Consider the following 25,595-nt stretch of genomic DNA (forward strand, 5'->3'; position numbering starts at 1 on the left):
CTGACAGTGCACTACCATTAAACTCTTTAAAGATTAGTTAATTAAAATTAAATATGAAAAATGCTATGCACATTTTATTTTCAATTTAATTTATATTTGCTTCGTTTTGATCGATTTTTGGTAAAAAAAATCTAAATCAATCATATTTCATTGGTTCGATTTTTAAATATTTTTTAAAAATGAAACAAAATCAAACTAGCGAGTTTTCATTTGGTTTGATTTGATTAATAGGTTCCCAATATTTTTATTTTTCAAACGTTACATATTTAGATTGTTGTGTTTTTCGGTATATTTTATATTTTTTTAAACAATACATTTTTTATAATTTATTTTATACTCTACAAATTATAAGTTATTTTTAATCTATACAAAACATGACATTTTTATTGCATCATAAAACAAATTTATTATCAAATATAAAAATTAACACTTGACATTAAAAGGTTGAGAAGTAATTTGAAAACTTAACAAATAAAACACAATAAAAAATAAAAAAAATTATGTTCTGGACCGGTCCAATCCCTCTTATTGGGTCAATCCAGCCTTTGGCCCAAGGCACCCTGGACGCGCACACGACAGTCTTCCCCGGTCCACCCCGGGCAAACACTAGACATAACCGAGCACGAGAGAACCTCGTGCCCGGAAGCGGCCAGCTCTTGCGTCGCCTAAATCCACGTCTTGCAAAGCGGAGCTAATTTCGCTTAGGATTATCCCATAAATAGCCCTCTATCCTCAGGGGGCGAGGTAACTTTTTTCTTACCTCCAAATCTCTCACGTTGTTGTATCTTGTCGATCACATACTTACGTTGGCATCGGAGTGCCTTGCAGGTCCAACTATTTTTTCCCTCTCAACCATTCCGAATTTCAAGCCTTCTTTGTTGCTGGCCATCTGATCTGCTCGGTAAGATCAATTTCAATACACATAAATTAATGTTTCACACCTCAAATAAACATCAAAATTATTTTGTAAAAGAATTTTGTTAAAGAAGAAAAAAAATGTATAAAAATAATAAAACTAAAATAGAACTTGAACACGAAGAAGGTGACTATAACATATAAGAACAACGGTAGAGAGAGCGGCAGTTCCATGAAAGCGGGTTTTTTTTTACTTATCATTTCTACTTTCTATGTTTTAGAGTTCGGATATAGATGTGTGTTTTGTTGAAAGGAATGAAACGCAACCAAAGATGGACAATGATTTGAACTTCATCATGGGTGGAATAAAAGATTTAGAGCGCAATTGTAATCATTGATTCAGTTCATTAGTTTGGCGGGTTCTAAAAACTAAAACCGAGAACTGAACCAAACTGTATCAATTTTCATTAGTTTGGTTCAATTTTGAAATCGAACCAGAAACAGTCAGTTTTTTAGGTTTGATTGTTAGTTAAGAATGAATGGATGTTTTTAAGGGTTTTTATAAAATAGAATTGTGTTGTGTCATCATGAAGAAGAAGAACATGTAAAGGTAAGGTGGTGTTTTATTAAATTTTCTGCTAGATATTTCCGAAGATGCATCTCAGAAATTGTCATTGAGTTGAATAAACTAACTCAGTCAACTTAAAACACCATCAATAACATCCAACGGTGATTCATAATATGCATCTCCATACTAGTTTTTTTACATAAATGATGTGTGACTTACTTGCAACACTTTTTTGTGTGTATTGATTGCGGTGAAAGATGCATCTTCAAAATATAAGAAAGCAAAATTGGATTTTCTGTGTGTTCTCTCTCATCTCATGGGTTGGATAAAATAATCTCCTATAATTTTGTGCTATTTTAGATTTTTTAAATGCAAAGTTCATAGGCATGTCCCGCTCCGCAATATTTTTCACAGGGCGGAAAAGTTTTAAACATATATCCTTAATTACTCTATCCTGTTTTGCTATGTTTTTTTTCGAACTTTTACAAAAACCGACATCCCGTTTGCTTAGATAAAATCAAAGAGAAGCATATAACATATGGCTGCAAATTTACTAACATGAATTACCTATATAACATTTTTTTTCATTCTATGTGCAAACCACACACAATGAAAAGGGTATTTTTTGTGGACACCCCATATTTATTATTCAAAAGCTGTTTTTTAATGGATATATCAACCACCAATCATAAAAGAGAGTGTGTCAAATAACTGCAAGTATACCTCATAAATAAGTGTACCTTTTTAATCAAATGAAAATGTTGCAAACATATTTTTTTTCAAAGTGTGCAGTGTGAAATGCAAAAACAAACCTTCAGCCTCACATAGTTGCACCAACTACATATCAATATTGTCAAACCTTACTAAACCTATGAAAACTCACACAAAGCAATGAATCTATGCCACCATATTAATATATCAAACTATTTTTTTGCCGACCACTCACTAAGCCACATTTTTTCAAACTTATAGTTCACCCACCAGGCCACCACTAACCACGTGTCCAATTTATGTATTTTTCTTCTCCAAATAAAACACTTAATCAATCACATTCCACATATATATAAAACACCATGCCAAATCCAAACCATTTAGTTAGCTTGGTTCTTTTACTATAATATCTATAATAACCAACTCATCACACTAGCATGCAACTGTAACTTCACATGGCTTCTTCATTTATGTACTATTGGGTTGTTGTTACTGTGTTCTTGAGTTGTCCCAGTGATTGCATTTCAAGTGAGATTGAGTTGGGCTCAAGATTATTGGCTAGTAAGAATCAAGTTTGGATTTCTGATAATGGAACATTCGCTATCGGCTTCACTCCATCAGACACTGATAATCGATTATTCACGTTGGGCATTTGGTTTGCTAGCCTTCCAGGAGACCGAACTTTCGTTTGGTCACCCAATAGGTACATCTGCTATTAACTAATATCACTACTTTCGTATTGTATAATTAATCATAATGCTTACTCTATCAGTATCCTAGATTTTTCAATGACTGATGTATCTGCTTATCAGATACTAATACCTGTATCGCGTCCATGTTTCATTGTTGCACTATCATACTCTCTTTCTGCATACATTGTCAAGGAACTGATTAATTTTCTTTTTCAATCCAAACAGAAACTCACCTACATCTCAGGAAGCAATTTTGGAGCTTGACACAACAGGAAACCTCATTCTCGTTGACAAAAAAGTCACCATATGGGCCTCAAACACCTCAAATGCTAATGTAGAATCAGCAACCATGTCAGAATCTGGTAACTTCATCCTTTACAACACAAACAACCACCCTATATGGCAGAGTTTTTCTCAACCTTCAAACACACTTCTCCCAAATCAGCCTCTAACAGTTTCTTCAGAATTAACATCATCAAAATCTTCATCTCATGGCGGCTACTATGCTCTCAAAATGCTTCAGCAACCGACTTCGTTAAGTCTTGGACTAACTTACAATCTTCCAGAAAGTTTTCAAACTTTTGATGAAAATGAATCATATGCAAATTATTCTTATTGGCAGGGTCCTGACATTTCCAATGTAACCGGAGAAGTTATCGCGGTTTTAGATCAGGCCGGAAGCTTTGGAATTGTGTATGGAAATTCATCTGATGGTGCAGTTTATGTTTATAAGAATGATAATGATGATGCAGGTTTAGCTTCTGCAATTCATCAATCTACGCCGTTAACCGTTCTTAGAAGACTTACGCTCGAAGAGAATGGAAATCTGCGGTTGTATCGATGGGAAGACGTAAATGGATCGAAACAATGGGTGTCACAGTGGGCTGCAGTTTCAAATCCATGTGATATTGGTGGAATTTGTGGTAATGGAGTTTGCAAATTGGATAAAACTAAGACTAATGCTTCTTGCACTTGTTTACCAGGAACTTCCAAAGTTGGAAGAGATGGACAGTGTTATGAGAATTCATCTCTTGTTGGAAAATGTACTAATGGAAAAAACGAAAACATGACATCGAATTTTAGAATTTCAACAGTGCAACAAACTAATTATTATTTTTCTGAATCTTCAATAATAGCTAATTATAGTGAGAGTGATGTTTCTTCTGTATCAAAATGCGGCGATGCATGTTTATCAGATTGTGACTGTGTTGCTTCTGTTTATGGACTAAATGAAGAAAGACCTTTTTGTTGGGTGTTGAGGAGTTTAAGTTTCGGCGGTTTTGAAGATACGAGCTCGACTTTGTTTGTGAAGATTCGAGCAAATAGTTCGTGGACAGCAGAAGGACAAGGAAGGTCTAATAACAGTTCTTCTAATGGAATGGGGAGTGCTAAGGAAAAGGCTGTGATTATTCCAATTGTTCTAGGCATGATAGTTCTCATTATTTTACTATGTATGTTACTGTATTATAGTGTTCATAGAAAAAAAACTTTGAAAAGAGAGATGGAAAGTTCATTGGTATTATCAGGTGCTCCGGTGAATTTTACTTACCGCGCTTTGCAAATCAGGACAAGCAATTTTTCGCAGCTTCTAGGAACAGGTATGTGTGTATAAAGGAAGCTTAGGAGATTGGAAGTGTGTATAAAGCGCGGGAAGCTTAGGAGATTGGAAATGTGTATTTGAAACCAAAGCTCGTAAACTATAGTTTGTTGCTAACAGTTTATATTTTGTAGGTGGATTTGGAAGTGTGTATAAAGGAAGCTTAGGAGATGGTACCTTAGTCGCGGTGAAGAAACTCGATAAGATTTTGCCTCATGGAGAGAAAGAATTTATCACTGAAGTAAACACGATTGGCTCAATGCATCATATGAATTTGGTTCGTTTATGTGGTTTTTGTTCCGAGGGACCTCAGAGGTGCGTACTATTTTATTTACAATTCCTTCATAAGAATTCAAATTTCATCGCTTTAATTGGCTTAAGCAATGTTTGTTAATTTGCAGGCTTTTAGTTTACGAGTTTATGAAGAATGGTTCATTGGATCAGTGGATCTTCCCTTCGATTAGAGGGCGAGATAGATTGCTCGATTGGCAAACTCGTTTTGATATAGCCTTAAATACTGCACAAGGGATTGCATACTTTCATGAGCAGTGTAGAAATAAGATAATACATTGTGACATCAAACCAGAAAATATATTGTTAGATGAAAACTTTTGTCCCAAGGTATCTGATTTTGGACTTGCTAAATTGATGGCAAGGGAACATTCTCATGTGGTAACAATGGTAAGAGGCACTAGAGGCTATTTGGCGCCAGAATGGGTTAGTAATCGACCGATAACCGTAAAAGCAGATGTTTACAGTTATGGAATGCTTCTTTTAGAAATCATTGGTGGTAGAAGAAATCTTGATTTGTCCTTTGATGAAGAAGATTTCTTCTATCCTGGTTGGGCTTACAAGGTATACTAATTTATTAATTCTACTGTCTTATTGTTACGTCTTTACTTATAATGTTTTTAAAGCCGAACAGAATGGTTCAACCAGATGAATCGTGACCCAGAAGTGTCTATGATTCAGTTATTTAAACGGTGATAATACAATGTTTGGTTATTATAGGAGATGACAAGTGGATCAACAATCAAAGTGGCAGATAGAAGATTAAATGGGGCAGTTGATGAAGAAGAACTAACAAGAGCTTTGAATGTTGCCTTTTGGTGCATCCAAGATGATGTTTCAATGAGACCACCAATGGGAGAAGTCGTGAGAATGCTCGAAGGCCAAGAATCAAATATCATAAATATGCCACCAATGCCACAAACAGTACTAGAGTTAATTGAAGAAGGGTTGGATCATGTCTACAAAGCTATGAAAAGAGAGTATAATCACTATAGCTCATTCACCATTACTAGTCATCTTACATCTCATGCAACATGTAGCAATTCCACAATGTCACCAAGATAGTGTTTAAATCGTAGTATAGATAAATTTTGTGATGAATTTGTAATTTATTGCTTTCTCCAAAAGCTTAAGATTAAGATTGGTGTTTTGTGCAAATTATGTTAAGTTGTACAAATTGTATAAGAAGTTGTATCAAATTTTCTTTAAGCAGACAAATTGTCGCGTATATATTTACACTGTTAAGATTTAACTCTTTTCAAATTAGTTTGAACTATCTCTCTCACTCAAAAAATATGTATTAAATAAACTTATATGAAATTAATTGAACTACCTCTCCCACTAAAAAAAAAATATGAATCAAATGAACTTATGTGAAAATTTGAAAATAAATACTGAGATAAAAAAAATTGTTCCAAAAATAAAGAATAAAGAGGATTGTTCATTATTTCTTAGTATTATCTCTCAATTTCTATGGAATTTCTAGAAATGTCTCTCTTGCACCGAAATTCTAATACAACACCCAAAACACACTCAATGCATAAATATCTCTATTTGAAATTCAAAATCTGAACAAAATTCGAATTTCAAATTTTAAAATCTAAACGCTCAATATATTACAAGAGAGTTAAAGTTCATCCGAAATTCATCCAATACTAAAATAAATCTATCTGGATTTCAAATTTTAAATTTTATGTGAATTTTAAAATTCAAACAAGTGTTTAAAAGTAATAAAATTGTAATGAAGAAATCCCAAATAAAAATTTAGTTTAGTAATAAAAGTGTAATGAAGAAATCCCAAATAAAAATTTAGTTTAGTAACTACCATTCTGTTTATCACGTGTCACGCACGTGACAAACACACATGTGTATCCACCACCGTTGTGTCCTAAAACCTCCACATCTGGTAGATCGCCGACTCGCCCAGACCAACAACACTACACCAACTCCCTCACCGGCGCAATTCACCAACCGCACACTTTCCGATACAACGCCGTAACCGTAAAACAATACCTTACACTACTCCATCACCGCTTCCGTTCCACTTCAAAATCAATTCTGAATTGTATCGAGTATAATCGATAACAGTGTTATCTCGCGCGTTGTAGAACATGGAGAAGATGCATTACGCCGAGGAGTTAGTAAGAGAGTTTCTCGTGTTCCGAGGATTCACCAACACTCTCGAAGCTTACGAAACGGAATTACGCACCGACGTCGGAAAAGGCTTTCAGGTCGACAAAATTCTTGACCTAATCTTCTCGCTATACGTTCCGAAGTTTCAGATCGATAAACTGGTAGCGCTTCTCGGTTTCTTCAAACACTATCTATCTTCGTCTTTCGAAACTACACTCGTTTCAACTTTCTCTAAGCTGGAAGCTTCTGTTTTACGATTCTACGTCGTTCACGCTTTGCAATCCAACCGGAGGGATAAGGTTGTTGAGTTTTTCACTGTGCATGGTCCTGATTTGTTGCAGAGTTCTCAGGAGGATTGGACTCAATGGTTTGGTGAGGTTTTAGGTTTTTTGTGGTTTTTTTTTGTATTGAATTTTCAGTGTATGAATGTGAAATATGTGATGATGAGATTTTGTACTGCATTGCAGCAATTCCTTATGTGAAGAATCCGCAATTGGATCCGGAATTTCGAATTTTCTTCTCCAAGGAGTGGTATCAGGCCTTGCATCTTTCTGTTAGAAACTTCTTTAGTGAGATCTTCAATGCTACTCATATCCTTCACAACATTTTTTTGAAAAAAAAAAAATAGTTTCTATTGTTTCAGATTGATTTTTTTTGGGTGCATTTTTCAGGTGTAGTTACAGATTGTTAGGTAACATGGTTTTCGCTCGATTACTGATTTTACAATTGTTAATAGTTTCAAAAGTAGGTTGAAGGATGTGACTAAAATTATGATAGGTTGATTCATGCTTAGTATGTTGGTAATTTAGGGGGGGGGGGGGGGGGGGGGGGGGGGGGGGGGGGGGGGGGGGAAGGAAAATGAAGCAGGTTACAGAACGATATGATGCTACTGCTATGAAGATTGTAAAACATGAGATCGTAACTATGATCGGAAGATCCTACTCAATTATTTTTGTATGATCGAGAGTGGGTAGCAAGATTGTAAAACATAAGATCGTAACAAAAATCGTAAGATACTACTAAAACATAAAATAATACTTCATATTTGAAGTATTCCTAAATGATATTTTCCTAGGCAAGTGTATTTGTGGGAAAATAGACGCTGCCGAATCATAATTATTGTGCCTCTATATCTCGTCATCCTTCTCGGCCTGTAATGGCGGTGGCCGGAAAATGGACGATCGTGGCTAGAAGTGCCCAAGATCGCTCATAATCAATGTTTTTTACCTTTTTTTTTTTTTTACAATTTAACTACAACGCAGGATTCTGCTTAAGATTTAGATCGTTGGGGGTGAGTGAGATCGCAAAATCGTAAGATTTTAAGATTTAAATCGAGATTTTGATAACCATTGCAATAGTGGCTATATGACAATATTTGAATAAATAGCAGATCTCGGAACACTAGTGATTTAATCAAATTCCCCTATGTTATTGCACTATAGCACCGCTATTTGACAACACTGATGTCATGATCTCATGCATACAACGTTTCTATAGATTATGATTTCTTATTTGATTTTCTCGTGTCTTCTACATACACAATTTCATCAAAACCCTCTGTAATTATCCTTAATAAAATCACGTCTACCTGCTCTACTGAAGATTAGTTCAGAGATGAATGCTACCAACCTACTCAAAAGAGATATCACACAGCTAAATATTAAATTGTCAGAACTTCAGGCTTTACTCAATGAAAAAGAGACACAATTAAGGCAGTTTAAAAGGTAAGCACATTTTTATTCAACGCTCAAGTCTAATAAATAAGTCTTGTTTACCTTTCTAATTAATTTGGATTGAAGTATGGAAGGAAGTATTAGCTCATCAAGCAATTTGCATGAAGAAAGTACTCATATGTCAAAGGATTCTCCAGAGACTTTTCCACGAGAAGTTCAAACAGATATTGGCCAAGATTTAGTTGTGGGTGAGCCTGGAAGTTTTCAGTCTGAGTTTGTTAGCTCTAAGTCTGGCGATAATTCAACTTTCTTATTGAATGATGTTGGAAATGGCAAGGCTGGCAATACCACTTTAAAAGGTCATGACAGTCCCCATATAGGCAGACAGATATACTTCAAGTCCGCTTCTTCTGTGTGAAGTGACTTTAACTAGTTGCCTGATCATTGTTTTTTAAGCAAGTTGATGGCTACTTTATATAAATAGACTTATTAAAATTTATTTGCTGATATGTTCTGATGTTGAATTATTGTTTTAACATGATAGGAGTATTAGTTAACTAGTCATCAGTGAATGGAAAAGGTAGATAATGTTAGTTAGTGAATCCTGAGAAGTAAATGAAATTGTCATGCAGTATGACTCTATATGCAATGTTGAGACAAATTATGATATTACTTTTACACTGCAGCTTGCTGTTAACTTGTAAGCATAAATTGCTCTAAAACAATATATTGATTTTGAATGAGGATAGACAATATGTTTTGGTTTCAAATGATGGTATTTGTTACGGACCCTACAAAATGTGGATTCTGTTGCAGAACTCATGGAAATGAAACAAGAAAGCGTTGTATTTTTATTTAGCACTGAGACAGAGAAGCAACCAAATTTTTACTATTATATTATTATTTCTGAAAAAATTTCAAGATGCATTGTATTCGCTTAATTAGCTCCTAATCTTGTTACACTTTATCTGAACTCCAAAACACGTTGAATTTTCTGTATGCTGAGTAATTTGATTTTAGGCTGAGATATCAACTGCCATTTCAGTTACCTTGATTATATATTTGGAAATAAAAAAATAACAATTAATTTTGTGGCAGAAAACGATGGGGATGTGTCTAGGGAAGAAGACTTTGATGAGGTCAATGTAGAGCACCAGGTAAAATTTGTACGAGCCTTATTTGTGTTCTTCTTCTCCCTTTGTTCTACATTTTTCGTCTTACTCTTAACTATCAGGAGCATATTATATTTTCTACGAAATCTGTGTAAATATGATATCATTATGGATTTTAGGAGACTTTTTTGGGGCACACCAGTCCAATCAGCCGGTGCCGCTTCTCTGCATCTGGAAACAATATTGCTAGTGCTTCTCTAGATGGAACTGCCAGGTACCCTCTCTCGGAGGTGATATAAACTAATATATCGAGATTATTGATTAAGTGGAAAAATAGATCAGTTTTTATCTAGTCCTGAGATTGCTGGCTGTAGTCTGCACTCATTTTCCACTATTGAAAAACTGTGTGTGGATGTATTTATAGCAACATTGTCAACAATGTATAAGAAATTAAATAGATAGAAATGAAGTTTATTGTACTATAGCACTTTATATTGCCTATTTTCAATAATGTTTTTTCTTTACCTTTCAAATACCTACAAGGCTACAACTCTTCTTTATTTTTAAGAAATCTCTCTCAAGAAATTTGGTCTTATTTTATGGTTTGCTCTACATCTTTTGGTAAAGGATATGGACATACGATGCATCAACTCCGGCGTCTAGAAATGCAACCATATATTGCGGCACTGAAATTCTGTCACTTGACTGGGAATGCAAATCAGACCGCTTGGTATGTGAATTGATTTATCATTGTGATTGAAATTATTCTTTTCTATTGATTATATTACATTGTAAATTAAAATAATTGAGTTGTTCTTCTTGATAAAAGCTTCTGATAGGTACATCTGATGCGTGCATTAAGGCATGGAATGTGGACGCAAAGAGAGTTGTTTGTGACCTTAACACAACTGAAGCATTTCCAAGGTATTTCTTGTGTATAAACTTTTCAGGTTTGTGTATTACTTTCAACTGTCTGACACAAGTGTACGTGATTTTACAGTGTATTGGACATAAAGTGCAGTCCTGTTGAACCTATTTTTGTGTCCGCAGCAGCATCTGGAGGGTATGCATCAAAATTTTAAATATTGAATCCTTTTACTGAAATAGTAAAATTGTTGAATTTGGTGATTTGAATATTGATGATCTGTTTAACACAATGTCAGTCCAATTTTTGTACATTCTCTGTTTTTATTTTGGACATAATAATGAAGGTATGCTGAAATAGTGTTGGTCAGGGTATCCCACCTTTTATTACGCACTAAATGAACATCCTTTCATTGCTTTTTTGTTGTCGTTTATACTACACTGTTGATACATTTTAGAAAGGAATTATGAGGTCCATTTTGTCTCTGTAGGTCTAGTTCAAACTATTTTGACAACCTGGGTTTTGCTTCACTCACTGTATGGAACATGAAGACATGGAAGGCCATGGTATGTGCTTCTTTGTGTATAATACTAAAGCTATTCAATGGCTATGTTTAATTTTGGATTCCATAAAGACAGTTCTTCCTCTTGGAGAAGATCCACCCGCAATTACTTCTCTATGTTTCAATCATAACGGGAAGATTTTAGCAGCTTCTGCTATTGATGGAATGATTCACATGTTCGGTATCCTTTATATTCACTTGGTTGCTACTGTGTATTAATAAATTGTTTTATAGCTTGTATTTATGTTTTAAAAGTTACTCATGAAATAAAATTCAGTTTTTTTCTTTTTTACTTTTACACATAAGAAAACACATTTTGAAAGTCTAGAAGAGTCACATGGTTTGACAATCATGTCATTCTTAACAAACTTAAGACATGTCCGCTGGTCTACAAATCACTGGCTGGCCTGCACATGATTCTTCCATCAGTTCTATTCTTTTTGGACCGGATGAGACTAGCATTTTTAGCTTCGGCTCGGATGGAAAGGCAAGTACTATTAATTTAATGTTATTCCAGTTTGTGGAATAGATTTCAAACTTCATTGTAAATTAGTTATTTGTTAACAGATTTTTGAGTGGAGCTTGCAAAACCAAGGTCAAATCTTGTGGTCGAGAGACTGTAGTAGGTATATTTATAGTTTGATACGTTATGATTAAACTCATATTTCTTTTTTCTTTTCTTGCCAATACCAGCCAAAGATTGTGAAATTAGATAAATGAAATGAAGGGATGTCATAAATGGCAGGTTCTTTTCTCAGGACCGCCTTTCTTACTACAGAACATGTGTACACAATTTCAAATAGTATACATGTGTACACAATTTCAAATACTCTAAATAATATTTTATTTAGAGTATTACTAATACTATAAAATCATGTGACAATTCAATTCAAATTATGAGGGGCTGGAACCAATCACATAATCCATGTCAATCAGATTCAATGCATTTGTGGAATAGGTGGTATGACCTATGCATTTTTTCCTAATGAAAATGTTTTAGCTCATTCATGCTAAATGAGGGATAATGGTGTAATCCCTATTCCACTATCTTTGCTTTTAGATATGTTTTGAATAATTAATTCTCACCGTGTTATTTTTTGCATTTTGTAGGTTTTGTTACCCCGTTAATGATTCAAATTATTATAGACGTGATATGGCATTAGATGCAAATGGGAGGAGACTCTTGGTAACATCCAGTTCAGTTATAGCACCCATATATCAGGTTGATGTTTCTCGGTTTCCTCTGCATGCATTATAATTAGACCTTCCCTTTGAAGGGGTTATAATCTGCTTATATGTATTTTAATTTGACTTCTTAAAGCAAGTAAAATTTGGCATGGATATTTCTAGCTATCTTGTTAGTTAACTGAAAATGTCAATGTCTGGTTATCTTGTCAGGTTCAGGATCATTTGACTGGTTGGAGAACACTTTCTCACGGTGCTCCTATTACTGCTGTAGATTGGCATCCGACTTTGCCCATTTTCTTGACTGGATCAGCTGATAACTCTGTCCGAGTAACATCTTTACTATCATAGTGCCCCTTTGTTATCTTGGATTTTTTCATTCTTTCTTTGGTGAGAGTTTAAATAGGTTCTATTGGATTTTTATGTTGTAATTTATTGGCCTCTCTCTCATTATAATGTATATTGCAACTGACTCTGTAAATTCTGTATCTCCAGGTAGGATGTATATTCATGCAATTTGCTTGTTTGTTTTATAGTTACAACAATACTACATATATTTATTTTTGTTTTTTCTTTTCACTTAGAATGGATAGATCACAATAGAGATTTGGTTGCAGAATTATGAATGGTCTCTAGTGGTGACAAAATGGATGAATTAGATGAATATAAATTGATGGATCACAACAATCCAATAATCCATTAACATTCCACTAAAATTCTCTTTAAAAATCCAATTCAATCTATCTATTAAAAAAAATTCATCTAATTCATCTATTAACATTTTCTTGGAGGGATATCCATCCTCAAAATTAGTTGAAATATTTTGATTAATTTTTTCAATATTAAGTTTTATTTTTAAAATTTATTTTACAAAAATGATTTTTTTAAGTTCTCTAAAAAATTTAGTTCCAATATATATATATATTAATTGATTAATCAGACAATTTTTATATCTGTGCTCCTTAATTCAAAAAAAAAAAATACTATTTTTATAATAAAACTGTGTTATTGGTGCACATTTAATATGGTGTAGTGTATATTTTAAATGTAACAATAGCATTTTTCTATCGGTGTAGTGTATATTTTAAATGTAACAATAGCATTTTTCTATCGATTATGTGCAAAGCAAACAAAAGTATTTTTTTTCTTTTTTATATGATTCAATTCTCATACTCTCAATCCACACGCTAATGTGTTCACATATCTCTAGACTTGAAAATAAATAGGAGAATAACTTATATATGGATGTTGCTCTGTTTGAGAAATTACAACAAAACCAACTATACAGTATACACGAGGATAAAATCTTCCATAATCAGTTCAATAGTACACATAATATTTGTACAAGTTGAAAGCAAACAGTCAAGTATAAAGGAATCAACCAGCATCCTAACCATACTTTCACATCACTCATCATCCTCAAGATCCATCACCATTCTCAGCTTCCTTCTTGATACAGCATTGTCAGGAAGTACATTAACAGCCACATCATCCTCTGAATCTTCCAAGTCAGGATCCACTTGCTTATTTTCTACTTGGGAATTCTTAAAACCTACTTGATTTTCACTGCAAATGCCATTTGATTCAACCATTAGAGTAATCAGCTAAAAACATTAAAAAAATACAAAAAGCTTGATACAGTGTCAGAATTGTTTAAAATGGCGAATGCTCTAAAGATGAGTGTAACAGAGGGGGAAAAAATAAGCGCCAGAACATGATTTTCTAAAAATTCTAATAGACTAAACATATATAAATGGAAGAATTGATGATAGTTTTTTTAAGTAGGAACAGATATATGGGAAAGCAGGAAAAATTAAAAGCTCAAACTAATTTCCTAATATACACATTTGATGGTCCTATTGTAAATTGATCTGTAGAGTATAAAAGATGAAGAATGGAATACTTACTTCAGTGCAGATTGAAGAATTTCATCTTCAGAATCGTATCTAGACAATTCACCCTCATTGGTGTTTTCATGTAAATGTTCACCAGATACAGATCTATTCTTTTTTTTCCTAATTAAAAAAACACTAGTTAACTCTGAAAAAAATTGTAGATACAGAGGCAAGAGGTCTATAGTAGAACTAGAATAAAAAAGATGAAGAATGGAATACTTACTTCAGTGCAGATTGAAGAATCTCATCTTCGGAATCGTATCTAGACAATTCACCTTCATTGGTGTTTTCATGTAATAGTTCACCAGATACAGATCTATTCTTTTTTTTCCTAATTAAAAAAAAAAAAACATTAGTTAATTCTGGAAAAAAATTGTAGATACAGAGACAGGAGGTCTATAGTAGAACTAGAATAGAAAAGATGAAGAATGGAATACTTCAGTGCAGATTGAAGAATCTCATCTTCGGAATCGTATCTAGACAATTCACCCTCATTGGTGTTTTCATGTAATAGTTCACCAGATACAGATCCATTCTTTTTTTTCCTAATTTAAAAAAAAAAACATTAGTTAATTCTGGAAAAAAAAATTGTAGATACAGAGACAGGAGGTCTATAGTAGAACTAGAATAGAAAAGATGAAGAATGGAATACTTACTTCAGCGCAGATTGAAGAATTTCATCTTCAGAATCATATCTAGACAATTCACCCACATTGGTGTTTTTATGTAAATGTTCACCAGATACAGATCTATTCTTTTTTTTCCTAATTAAAAAAAAAACATTAGTTAATTCTGAAAAAAAATTGTAGATAGCGACTGGAGGTCTATAGTAGAATAGAACCAGAAGCATGAAGAATCATCAGTTCAAACTAAATTACTAATATAAAACATTTATGGTCCTATCGTTATCATTAAACAACTAGTCCTGGAGAAGGAAGTAAAGGGGGACATTACTTGAGGATAGAGCCGAGTATTTCATCATCAGAATCATCTTTTGACAATTTATCCTCACCAGAATGTTCATGGACCTGTTTGCTTGATTCTTTTCTTTTCTTCCCTTTTTTCCTAAAATTAAATACGACAATAATTAAAGGGAGGAAAGAGAAGGAGAGACATATCTTGAATAGATAGAAGCAGAAAAATGAAAAATCGCCAGTTCAAACTATATATTCTTAATATAAACATTTAAGATCCCATCATTATCAGTAAACTACTGGTCTCAGAAAAGTAAGTAAAGGGGACATTACTTGAGGATGGAGCCAAGTATTTCATCATCAGAATCATCTTTTGACAGCTTATCATCGTTGGTCTGTTCATGTAATGGTTTGCTTGATTTTTTTCCATTCTTCACTTTTTTTCTAAAATTAAATAAACAATAATTAAAGGGAGAAAAAAGGAGAGACTCGTTCAGCAGGGTACACAAAAAGTTGCATTAATATAAAGTAGAACAAGTGTATATCTATGTATAAAATGGAAGAATAAAATCAACTAAAAAATGTGCATATATGATGTTTTGAAATGAATTCTGCATGGTGATTAAATAATATAATTTTATAAAAGACAAGTATTAATATCGCAAATTTGTATAAACGTAAGATTAATGCAACAATACCTTTCTATCAATGATACCAATGTCTCATCATCAGATTCATCCATTCCATCCTTAGAATAATCCATAAGATCCTCCCTCTTTTGGTGGATATTTCCTCTAGAATTCTTTTGCGGAACATATAAGCCAAGTTGCGTAAGTTTTCGAGAGACTTGGGCAGGTGTGAATTTACCATCAACATCCAGTGCATTGGCTATCATATAGCTACATCTTCTATGGTCCTTGAATCTGCCAAAGTAACATCCCAGATATTAAAAGGAAAAGCACAGGCTATAATTCTTTTAGTTGTCTTGTGAAAAAATAAAATAAGAAAACTCAGAAAACATGTTATTTTTTAACTATTCATTCAGCATTCATCAAGAGAGCAAAGAGAGAAAATTCAGTCCTCTACCAAGCAACCAAGTTAAGTAACACTTACTGCTCAAATAGAACTTTGATAAGGGCTTCCTGATCTTCATTGAAAGCACTGACTCTTTTTCTTTTCTGCCTGTGAATATGGGAATTGAACACAAACTTAGAGAATACCTTGACACATTTAATACAATGAAAGCATAAGCAAATTGTTGAATTACGAAGAACAATAATTCTGAAGCTTACTGTATCAAAGAAGAAAAATAAGTTAAGGAAAAAATACTAAATAGTAGTTTATTACTGAACCAGTAATATTTAATAAGCATAGCAGTTCATTCTACACTCACCGATGCTGAACCAACAGGCTTCCCTCTAAATTCACAACTCCGGCTACTCCGGCACCTTCTAAAGGGCTTGTTGAGAGAGTCTCATTAGCATCGCCCTTCTTTTTCCTTGATGCAATTGTTAGCCCTAGTTTTTTCAATTTATTGGATATTTGAGCTGGAGAAATTTTACCATCTGGATCTAGCTCTTCAGCAATAAGTCGACTGCAATTTCGGTCATCTTTGAATCTGATATATTCAAGGCATGGAAGAACCGATTATCAAAATGAATGCTAATCTTATAAACAAGACAATAAAAAAACTGACAAGCAGTTAAGTAATTTATCATTGTGACACATTTATGTTTGCACCAATGGTGGAGAATAGTATAAAAAAACAAATAGAAGCTAAACTGCATAATATATTAATATCGAATCTCTAATATAAACCATGCACTAGATTACAGAAAATATGGTTTAAGCAGGTAAAACCTACTTCTCATAGAGATTCTTAATTTGCATCTCTAATTCAGCATCTAGAACAAGTTTTTTCTTTCTTCTGGGAGCTGTTTGAGATTCATCTTCCAGCCATGGCTCCCCACTGTTATCCAAGTAAACCAAGTATCAGAAGCTGTAAAATCTAAATAAACTTTGATCTCAAAGTTTAAACATACTTGTTAACGTCTCTGCCATTCTTGCTTCCCGAGGTAGAAGCAAAGCCTTCAACATCATCAAGATTTTCGCCATTGCTGAAATAAAAATTAAAAATAAGACTAGTCGCATTGCAGTATCTTTTCTAGATGAACTATGGATCAGTCAAGCATAAACTGTAAACTGGCCCCACATTCTAAAAATGACATCTCTTTCAGAAAAACAAAACCCAAAAGCTGGGGGAAATTTACATGAGAAGCTTAACATAATCTTATCTTACTTTTGATATCTTGAGTCATGAGAGATCACGACATCAGCTTCATCATCACCAAGTGCATCAGCAATGCTTCTATGAGTCCGTGCCTTCACTGGGGAGGAACCAATTTCTCCATCTCCTTGATTATCATTCCACTTTTTACTTTCTTTTCTCAAATGGTTAAGTTCATCCATCATATATTCTGCATTGATGTAATGGCATTCCCTTCGAGTCTTCCAAAAAAGAATTTCAACAAATAGGAGGGGCTGCCTTTTCATTTTCTTTAGCATCTTTCTGACCAAACTATTCAGAAAATCAACAATACTTGCATATTCCTTGCAGGGGCATGACTTTTGTTCAGCAAGAATATCGTAGAAAATTGTGAGCAGCGACAACTACAAGAATATGTTCACAAGATTAGAAATGTTATTCACATTCATAAACTACATGATTTCATTGATGGTGAAATTCTTTCAAGACCAAACCTGGTAGAGCATGGGATGGAGTTCAAGCTCATCACTAATTCTCCGCAACATGCTTATTATGTAATGATTTATAGCAAGGGAATTGCTTTTATAAAACTTGAGCAACCAACATAATTTCTGAATGATACTGTGATTTGCAAAAGCGGAGACAAGTGTTGAAACATTGAAATCAACTTCACTAATTGTATTTAATTGCTCATCTTCAGAAAAGTCACCAGTGTCATCCAACATATCCTCATTAAGATGTTCAAGATTTGTGTTTTCTACTGGTTCTAAACCAACTTGGGAGTTCACATCTTCCTCAACATTGTTGTGTTCATTATCATCAAGATTTGTCTTTTTCACAGATTCCAAACCAACTTGGAAGTTCACATCTCCCTTGACATTATCGTGTTCATTATCAAGATGTGTGTTTTCCATTGATTCCAAACGAACTTGGGAGTTTACATCTCCCTTGACATTTTCATGTTCATTATCATCAAGATGTGTGTTTTCCATTGATTCCAAACGAACTTGGGAGTTCACATCTCCCTTGACATTTTCATGTTCATTATCATCACGATGTGTGTTTTCCATTGATTTCAAACGAACTTGGGAGTTCGCATCTCCCTTGACATTTTCATGCTCTTTACCATCAAGATGTGTGTTTTCCATTGATTCCAAGCGAACTTGAGAGTTCACATCTTTCTCGAGACTTTCATGTTCATTATCGTCAGGGATGCCCTCCTGGTCACTGGAGATTACATTCGGTAGGGATTCCTTCTGTAGCAAATGATTTTCACCTAATGGATTGTCAATAGAAATGCCAGCTTCTTTTTTAACACAAGAATGGTCTCCAGTTGGTTTACTCCCTGATTCTGTTCCATTGGAAGTTTTCTTTTTCAATTTCCTAGCTTTTTTTGACACCTTGAATTACAGGACATGCAGAGAAACAAATTAAAATGATTGAATTAAAAGCACATATATATTTTTTCTATTTCTTTTACTTCATTTTTTTTTATTTCTCACTTTTCCTCTATTCTCAAGTATATTTATGAAAAACCATGAAAACAGTAACATTTCCATGTAACAAGCTCTAGCAAAGATTGCAACGTGTTTGCAAAATTTCAAAGGACATAATTACACAAGCTCTTTCCTTGATTAGATAACCTTGATTATGAAGTCTAAGAATATGACTAATGGTGGAAAAGTACTATAATCCCTATCTTTAACAACAATAGGATAGGCGCATAATTGTGCCAACTACAGAGGAATTAAACTTATGAGCTTATGAGTCATACAATGAATCATAAAAACTCCTCGAGTCCTAAATATAAGTGAAAGTTGGGTCAACAAAAGTTGGTGTACTGTATTTAGGCTATACTTTAGACAAAATACAACAACTTTTGTTGACTCAACTTTCTCTTCTATTTAGGACCGGAGGGAGTATCAATTAGGTTTAATGATGGGAAATCAACCATGAAACTAATATTTGTTACAAAGATAAAAGCAAAGAAACGAGTGATGGAGAAAGTTGTCATTAAAATGGACATAAAAAATTGAATAAAAAGCTAAAACGAGTGACGGAGAAAATTTAAGTTCATACTAATAATATAATAAATAACACTGGTATGGTGGGTTGGGTTCAAACCTTGCACAGAAAAAGAAACAACAAATAAATGGCAATAAGAATGATTAAAAGATTCTTTAAATAAGGTTACAAACTTATGTCTTCATATAGACCAATTTTCTTAAATCCTTAAACATGCCAATAAGAATGATTAAAAGATTCTTCAAAAACTTCATAATAGTACCAACAACTATCAAATATTATTTTATTATTTATATATTTAAATAAACATCTTATTAGGTCTAAGAGGCTTTTCAATAGCTAAATTTGGCCCTTTTTTGCTAGATAGGATTTTGAAAATGGTATTGACCTACTCGATTTGGTAAAAAAGTCTAGTGAGAACTAAACTTGGTGTAAACAATGCCATACACCCCCGATAGACAATTTGACATATTTTCATCCATAAAATCACACTCAATTCATAAATGCTTGCGCATTATATGTAAATAATTAGAATTTTCTTTTGATAGCAAAAAAGTAAATTAAAACTTTGCATGCTGTAGTCATTTGGACAGATTCTATATACGTAAAGGTTATTTGTGTTATTCTTGTTGTTATATCATCATCGTTGTCATCATTATTATTAATTTATTGTAGAGAGAACACAAATAGAATAGACACACCAACACATAGTTGCAACTTACCCTCAATGTTCCTCGAGACTGAAGATAATCCATTAGCTTCACAACTTTGCAAATGATTTCAACCAAATCTGCAAGATCACTGTAAGAAAGAGCAATCATGAGTATGACAGCAAGGAAATTAACTTAATTCAAAGCATCTTAGCATATAGCTTTCATCTATTTTATCACACTCAAACCAGAGTGTTATGCTGCAATTCATTCTTGTATAAAGACATAAATATACTACTCAATCCATAAATGTCCTTTATGTAGCTTTTCAATCATTTGTGGAGTATGGAAGTCTGCTAAAAAATTAATTTAGTATGCTAGAAAAGAAGCTCATAAATGTCCATGGTTAAATAATGTGAAAATTTTCTTGGTTCAAATAAAGAGGCAAAACCTTTTGCATTGTTTGTGTGTGTCAAACGTTTTGATCAAATTCAAGAGGAATTGAGTCATCCCTTCTTCAGTCTGATCATAAAATAACTTATACAGAAGAATGCGGGCTGTTTGCGGCTCCTTAGAATCATCTGGCAACGAGTTAAGTACTAAATCCAGCATGCGAATCTGCAAATAAAGAAAGAGCAATTAGGAAGCACTTGATGAGATATAAATAAAGGTGGAGTTCTTGTCTGTGTTCCTATGTTCAACTGAATATATTAGAGGCATATATGTCCTAATCTGCAAAGTTGACCAAAATAATAATAAAGTGAAATGAAAGACATGGAATACAAATCAAAATGGAATGAGATAGGATTCGCAAAGCATTAGATACCTCCGTTAAGAGCCCAAGTAAAGATTTAAGAGAAGGAAAAAAAGAAAGGTTGTCGGAAGAGAACCAGCTGATAGTGCATATATATTATAACAAAACAAATACATATGATTCGGTAGTTCGTATTACCATGTTTTTCAAAAGAGAACCAGCTGCAGATAGAAACTTGTAGTCATTGGTCTGCTTTAGACCATCATAGGCCTGCCGCCACTGTGAAATAACTAGTTGGAACATTGACTCATTCAACGATGCCTCAATTGGGCCACATATTTTACCATTGAAATCTGAAGCTTCAGCATCATTATCACCAAATATGTCCTTTTCTTCCTCTGTCTATTAATGAAGAGAAAATATGTATAAACAACATCTCACAAATGTAGATTAGATTAACAAATGACAGTTATAACATATGCTATTTACAAATAAAGGAGCAAGTGATATCTCAACACTAGATAAGCACATGCTATGCTGTGATTTATGTTCTAAATTATTTTTATTGATTCCATATGTTCAGCAAAAATTCTTCTAAAAAATTAACATTTAGCACATACATGAATAATGCCAAAATAGGATACACAAGAACATGTAGTTAACTTCTAATTCAAATTAAGGTATATAATCTCAAACATTTAGCATCCTGTCATTAACTAACTATACGTAACGCATAAACTGTTGGGTGGAAACGTACAACTGGTTTATGTTTCATCTCTTACAAGCCCTACAATACAAGAGCTCTTGGGCTTGATGATACATATACAATGTAAATGACATCTACCTTATGTTAAAATTCTATTGGGTTAATAGTAGTTTACCCCCCCTGTAATATGAGCGTGTTTCGGTTTACCCCCCTACCGTTGCCAAAGGCAGGTTTTGGCAACGGTTTTTTTGAAAAAACCGTTGCCAAAAGGTAGGGAGGAGGGAAAAGCAAAATTCGCTAACATTGCAGGGGGGTGAACTACTATTAACCCAATTCTATTTTATTGGAGGAAGGTGACAGTTAGAACACATCTAAGGGTCTGTTTGGTAGGGGGATTTTGGAGGGTTTGGGAGAGTTTGTTTGTAGTATTCTCTATGTTGACATGTATTTGAGATTTTAAAAACCTGAAGGAAAGAAGTGATAGATGATCATATAATTTTATAGCTCAATCACCCTTTTATTTGTCTTAACTATTAGAAAAATGGAAATGATGAATAACGGTTAATCTTAGGTTTGTTAGAAGAGAGAAATTTGTAATTATGTTATTGTATTAAACAGAAAATGAATCTTGAATACAATAGAATAGCTAACTTGCTATTTATAGATGACTTGAATTGAACTGAACTGAGTTGGTTACACTTAGTTACAGTTCAGCATATGGTTGTAACAACCTTCTAGAGTTTTCTAGAGCTTTATAACTAACTTCTTCCTTACTGTAATTCTGTCTTGCTAATTGTATGCAAATCAGTTGCATGCTTTGCTGCCACTACACTCTAATATTCACAGATATATATTACATTATACAACAACTTTAATTTAGGAATGGTAAACAAGTCTTCCCCTACATTTCCCTCCAAAACCCAACTCCCAAACATAGCCTAAGTCTTTATTAGGGAGTTTAGAGGTGAGGGGAGGAAAAGAGGGAAATACACCTAATTTGAGAGAAAAATAAACCCCTCGCTCAAGTAGACTATCATTCCTTCAGTATTCCCAAATCCCTCCTCTCCCCTCCTTTACTCCCAATCATAGCCTAAACAATTTAGCTGTGGAAATTTTCTTGCTGTATCACAAGACCAAATAACCCGAAAACGTAAGTGGTTGGGAAAATATATTGAGTGATTTTATATTATATTTTTATATTTATATATTCGATTAGATTTTTATATGGCTATGAGAAATAATTCAAAGAAAATAAACAGTTTAAGAGTGATTCTACATAAATAAAAGGAAATGAGTGTGATATGCACAGAAAAGCTATTTTCTCTGCTCTCTGCTCCCTCTAATTTGTTGTCGAATTTGAAGTCAAAATATAATTTCTTTAAAAGAAAAGGGGAAAAAGGATATTTCAAGGATATATTAATGTCAGAAACAATCTGATACCCACATTGTATGAGAAACTGTAAGTACAGACAATCATTATATGAAAACTTTGCTTCAACATGCTGTGAGGATTGCAACTACTTGAATGAATAAATCAGAAATTCACTTCGGTTGCATACTGCTAAAAGCTAAGTAATGCGAAAATAGATAGAAATGTGTGGAGATTCTATATCAAAATTTAATATGTAGTTGTATCAGAAATCCACAATGAGTGGAATGAAGTACTTTAGTTTGAAAGAGGAACAGAGAAAGGCATGCCAAGAGATGTGCTGTGTTCATATTATTATACTCACCTTTGAAGTTGAATACTTGTAAAACTGAAATGAAGAGATAAAGTCAGCCACTTGAAAGAAAACAATGATGTCATTTTTCTGAATTGCAGGATGTTCCTTGACAATATCTTCACGGACCGATCGCATCAAAACTGATACAGATTTAACCATCAATTAGACTACTTATACACACACACACATCGCAAATGATACACCATATTCTGAAAATTCATACCGTTGTATCCCCCAGAAAGAAACTGATTTACAAATCCTTTAAGCATCTCCAAGATCTTGTCCTTTGTTGAAGGCAACCTTGGATGATCCCACGCAATTTTTTTGGCTCGACCTCGAATAACATTTTGTGATTTAAGATGTATATTACGGGAAGAATTAGGATTCCCCTTAAACACGGCTTTAGAACCATCCTACCAACAAATAATAGGCTAGTGTCATTCAAGTCCACAGCATTAAAAAAAACAAGTCCAATGGGTGAAAAATTAGTACCATGGTAACCCGTGCAAATGTTCCACTGAATTGTGAATGCCGGCTTATATTGCCAAGCCTATTAATAATTCTTTTCTTCTTTTCTTCCTCCATGATGGACTGGAGACTATCAAGAGAAGCTTGGGAGTCTTCTTCAACCTGAAAAAAAAAACTCTACAAAATGTAAGTAACCAAACAAAACACAGCCAAGAATAATAATTAAGATATAACAGCACGCACAAGAGAGGTAACATCCACAAAAACCTTGTAAACCATGTAGGCAAAACACATTTTAGAAAGAAAAATCTAAAGTAGTAGGGTGCTCTTGGGGAGATCCACTAAGATATGATGCTTGCGAAGTTGATTGAGGTTACCTTCAATCCATTCGAATGGCCCCGGACAATCAACTCTGGCTCCTGACCCATAAAAATGTAATGGAATATTTCCAATAGAAGCAAATTATCCTGACGGATATAAACATTAGAACTGCCGACGTTTTGAGATACAACCAAGATTATATCCATCACATTCTCCCGAAACAAAAGTTCCAGAAATCTATCTCTCAATGATAAAAAATGACTAGCAAATCCTGCTGATTTCTGATGCAATGGGATTTCTTGAACAGCAAGTATATTTCTAAATAATGTAAACACCAGCTGTACCAATTTCCAATCATCCTCCGTGAATTTATTACTGTAAACAAATGAAACAAATAAATAAATAAATCTAGCCAAACACTGAGTAACCTTTCCAATTTCTATCTTTCAAATCATTAAAAACAAAATGAAATCATGATCAGCTCACAGTTCCAAATTCTCAAGTGGTTTTTCCAAAATGGACACTATCACTGTAGCAACGTCACTGTTAGTCACTGCAGACTTCAAATCCCATAAATACTCCAACTGCTGAGATACATCGGTGGAACCAGGCTCAATTGGCATTGTAAGGAACACCAAAACCTTCACTGAAAATTTCAACAAGAAAAAAAAAACTCAACGCCGACTAATCCAATCAATGAAATCTCAATCAGCCAACATCATCATCATACATGGACGCAAATTAACGAATTAAAAAAAAACATAAACCTGCATTCAGAAGCATGCTACGATCTTCGTGGTAATGCTCGATAATCGGTACCAAATCCTTAGAAACTATATTCCATTTGCACACTTGCTTGAACACATCACGTGTTTGCGGATCATCACGTCTCAAAAACCTTAGCAAGTCTTTTAGGTTATCTGATAATTTCGATAACGCATATAACCGATTAGGCACCAAAAATGCACCGAAAATTTTCAGTAAATCAAATCGAAGGAAAAAAATACGAGAGAAAATAATCAAATAATCAAAATGCAAGAGGTTCATACCGAGACAGTATTCGCCTTTGGAGTAACCGATTCGGTTTCCCTCGTCGTCTTCTTCGATGGCTCCGAGGCCGCTGCAGATTTGGGATAACCCATCTGTGTCCATGGTGATAGGGATACAGGTAGATTGTGCGCGAGGGTTTTGAGAGAACGAAGAGATTTGGGGATTTTGGTGTTGAAGTTGCAGAGAGTGTGGTTTTTGAGATCTTAGTTGATGTGGCGGAAACTTTTCCCGCCTTTTTGAGTGCTTAAGCAGAAAACGCTGCCGTTTTATTTTATGCAAATTAATAATAATAATAAATAATTAAATTAAATAACAATAATAATAATAATAATAATAATAATAATAATAATAATAATAAATAATTAGAAATCTTATTAATTAAAGTTGTTAAATTTTTTAAAGAATTTTTTAGCGTCAAAATTAAGGATAATTCGATAATTTGTTATTTATATATTTATTTTTTTATTTTATTTTATTATTTACACCACTAACTAATATTTTTTATTTTAATTAATAAACTATTTTTTACATATTAAAATATTATTAATTAATTTTTTTTCTTTAAATCAAATTCTTAA

General features: G+C 33.6%; 3 protein-coding genes across 6 annotated transcripts; 2 read left to right on the plus strand and 1 right to left on the minus strand.

The window, feature by feature from the left end:
• The first annotated feature begins 2,541 nt into the window (after nucleotides 1–2,541).
• On the plus strand, nucleotides 2,542–5,919 carry LOC131643601 (G-type lectin S-receptor-like serine/threonine-protein kinase At5g24080). Of its 2 annotated transcripts, none has more exons than XM_058913859.1 (5): nucleotides 2,542–2,837; nucleotides 3,052–4,424; nucleotides 4,558–4,738; nucleotides 4,825–5,278; nucleotides 5,435–5,919. In XM_058913859.1, the coding sequence occupies exons 1-5, from the start codon at nucleotides 2,590–2,592 to the stop codon at nucleotides 5,777–5,779; spliced, it is 2,601 nt and encodes an 866-aa protein (XP_058769842.1). In that variant the 5' UTR covers nucleotides 2,542–2,589; the 3' UTR covers nucleotides 5,780–5,919. The 2 variants fall into 2 exon arrangements, with proteins under 2 accessions (XP_058769842.1, XP_058769843.1); XM_058913860.1 differs by lacking the exon at nucleotides 2,542–2,837 and having other exon boundaries at nucleotides 3,087–3,360; nucleotides 3,449–4,424.
• Nucleotides 5,920–6,548: 629 nt separating this feature from the next.
• Nucleotides 6,549–12,779, plus strand: LOC131643604 (uncharacterized). 2 transcript variants are annotated; one of them, XM_058913864.1, is made up of 15 exons: nucleotides 6,549–7,219; nucleotides 7,315–7,436; nucleotides 8,429–8,571; nucleotides 8,647–8,879; nucleotides 9,619–9,677; nucleotides 9,812–9,906; nucleotides 10,260–10,362; nucleotides 10,462–10,556; nucleotides 10,633–10,695; nucleotides 10,988–11,063; nucleotides 11,132–11,240; nucleotides 11,434–11,546; nucleotides 11,627–11,685; nucleotides 12,170–12,281; nucleotides 12,458–12,779. In XM_058913864.1, the coding sequence occupies exons 1-15, from the start codon at nucleotides 6,826–6,828 to the stop codon at nucleotides 12,593–12,595; spliced, it is 1,914 nt and encodes a 637-aa protein (XP_058769847.1). In that variant the 5' UTR covers nucleotides 6,549–6,825; the 3' UTR covers nucleotides 12,596–12,779. The 2 variants fall into 2 exon arrangements, with proteins under 2 accessions (XP_058769847.1, XP_058769848.1); XM_058913865.1 differs by having other exon boundaries at nucleotides 8,647–8,768.
• Nucleotides 12,780–13,456: 677 nt separating this feature from the next.
• Nucleotides 13,457–25,230, minus strand: LOC131643603 (uncharacterized). 2 transcript variants are annotated; one of them, XM_058913862.1, is made up of 24 exons: nucleotides 25,017–25,230; nucleotides 24,735–24,887; nucleotides 24,454–24,613; nucleotides 24,024–24,342; nucleotides 23,671–23,808; nucleotides 23,402–23,591; nucleotides 23,188–23,318; nucleotides 20,947–21,150; nucleotides 20,446–20,612; nucleotides 20,067–20,145; nucleotides 17,814–18,719; nucleotides 17,353–17,723; nucleotides 17,096–17,170; nucleotides 16,918–17,022; nucleotides 16,447–16,671; nucleotides 16,167–16,235; nucleotides 15,752–15,976; nucleotides 15,387–15,497; nucleotides 15,094–15,204; nucleotides 14,796–14,903; nucleotides 14,577–14,684; nucleotides 14,363–14,470; nucleotides 14,152–14,259; nucleotides 13,457–13,810 (listed from the first exon to the last, which is right to left on the minus strand). In XM_058913862.1, exons 1-24 carry the CDS (start codon nucleotides 25,117–25,119, stop codon nucleotides 13,651–13,653), a joined length of 4,434 nt encoding a protein of 1,477 aa, XP_058769845.1. In that variant the 5' UTR covers nucleotides 25,120–25,230; the 3' UTR covers nucleotides 13,457–13,650. The 2 variants fall into 2 exon arrangements, with proteins under 2 accessions (XP_058769845.1, XP_058769846.1); XM_058913863.1 differs by lacking the exon at nucleotides 14,363–14,470.
• Nucleotides 25,231–25,595: the final 365 nt, after the last annotated feature.

Source organism: Vicia villosa, linkage group LG1 (assembly GCF_029867415.1).
Source record: "Vicia villosa cultivar HV-30 ecotype Madison, WI linkage group LG1, Vvil1.0, whole genome shotgun sequence".
In the NCBI taxonomy this organism is placed as follows: domain Eukaryota; kingdom Viridiplantae; phylum Streptophyta; class Magnoliopsida; order Fabales; family Fabaceae; genus Vicia; species Vicia villosa.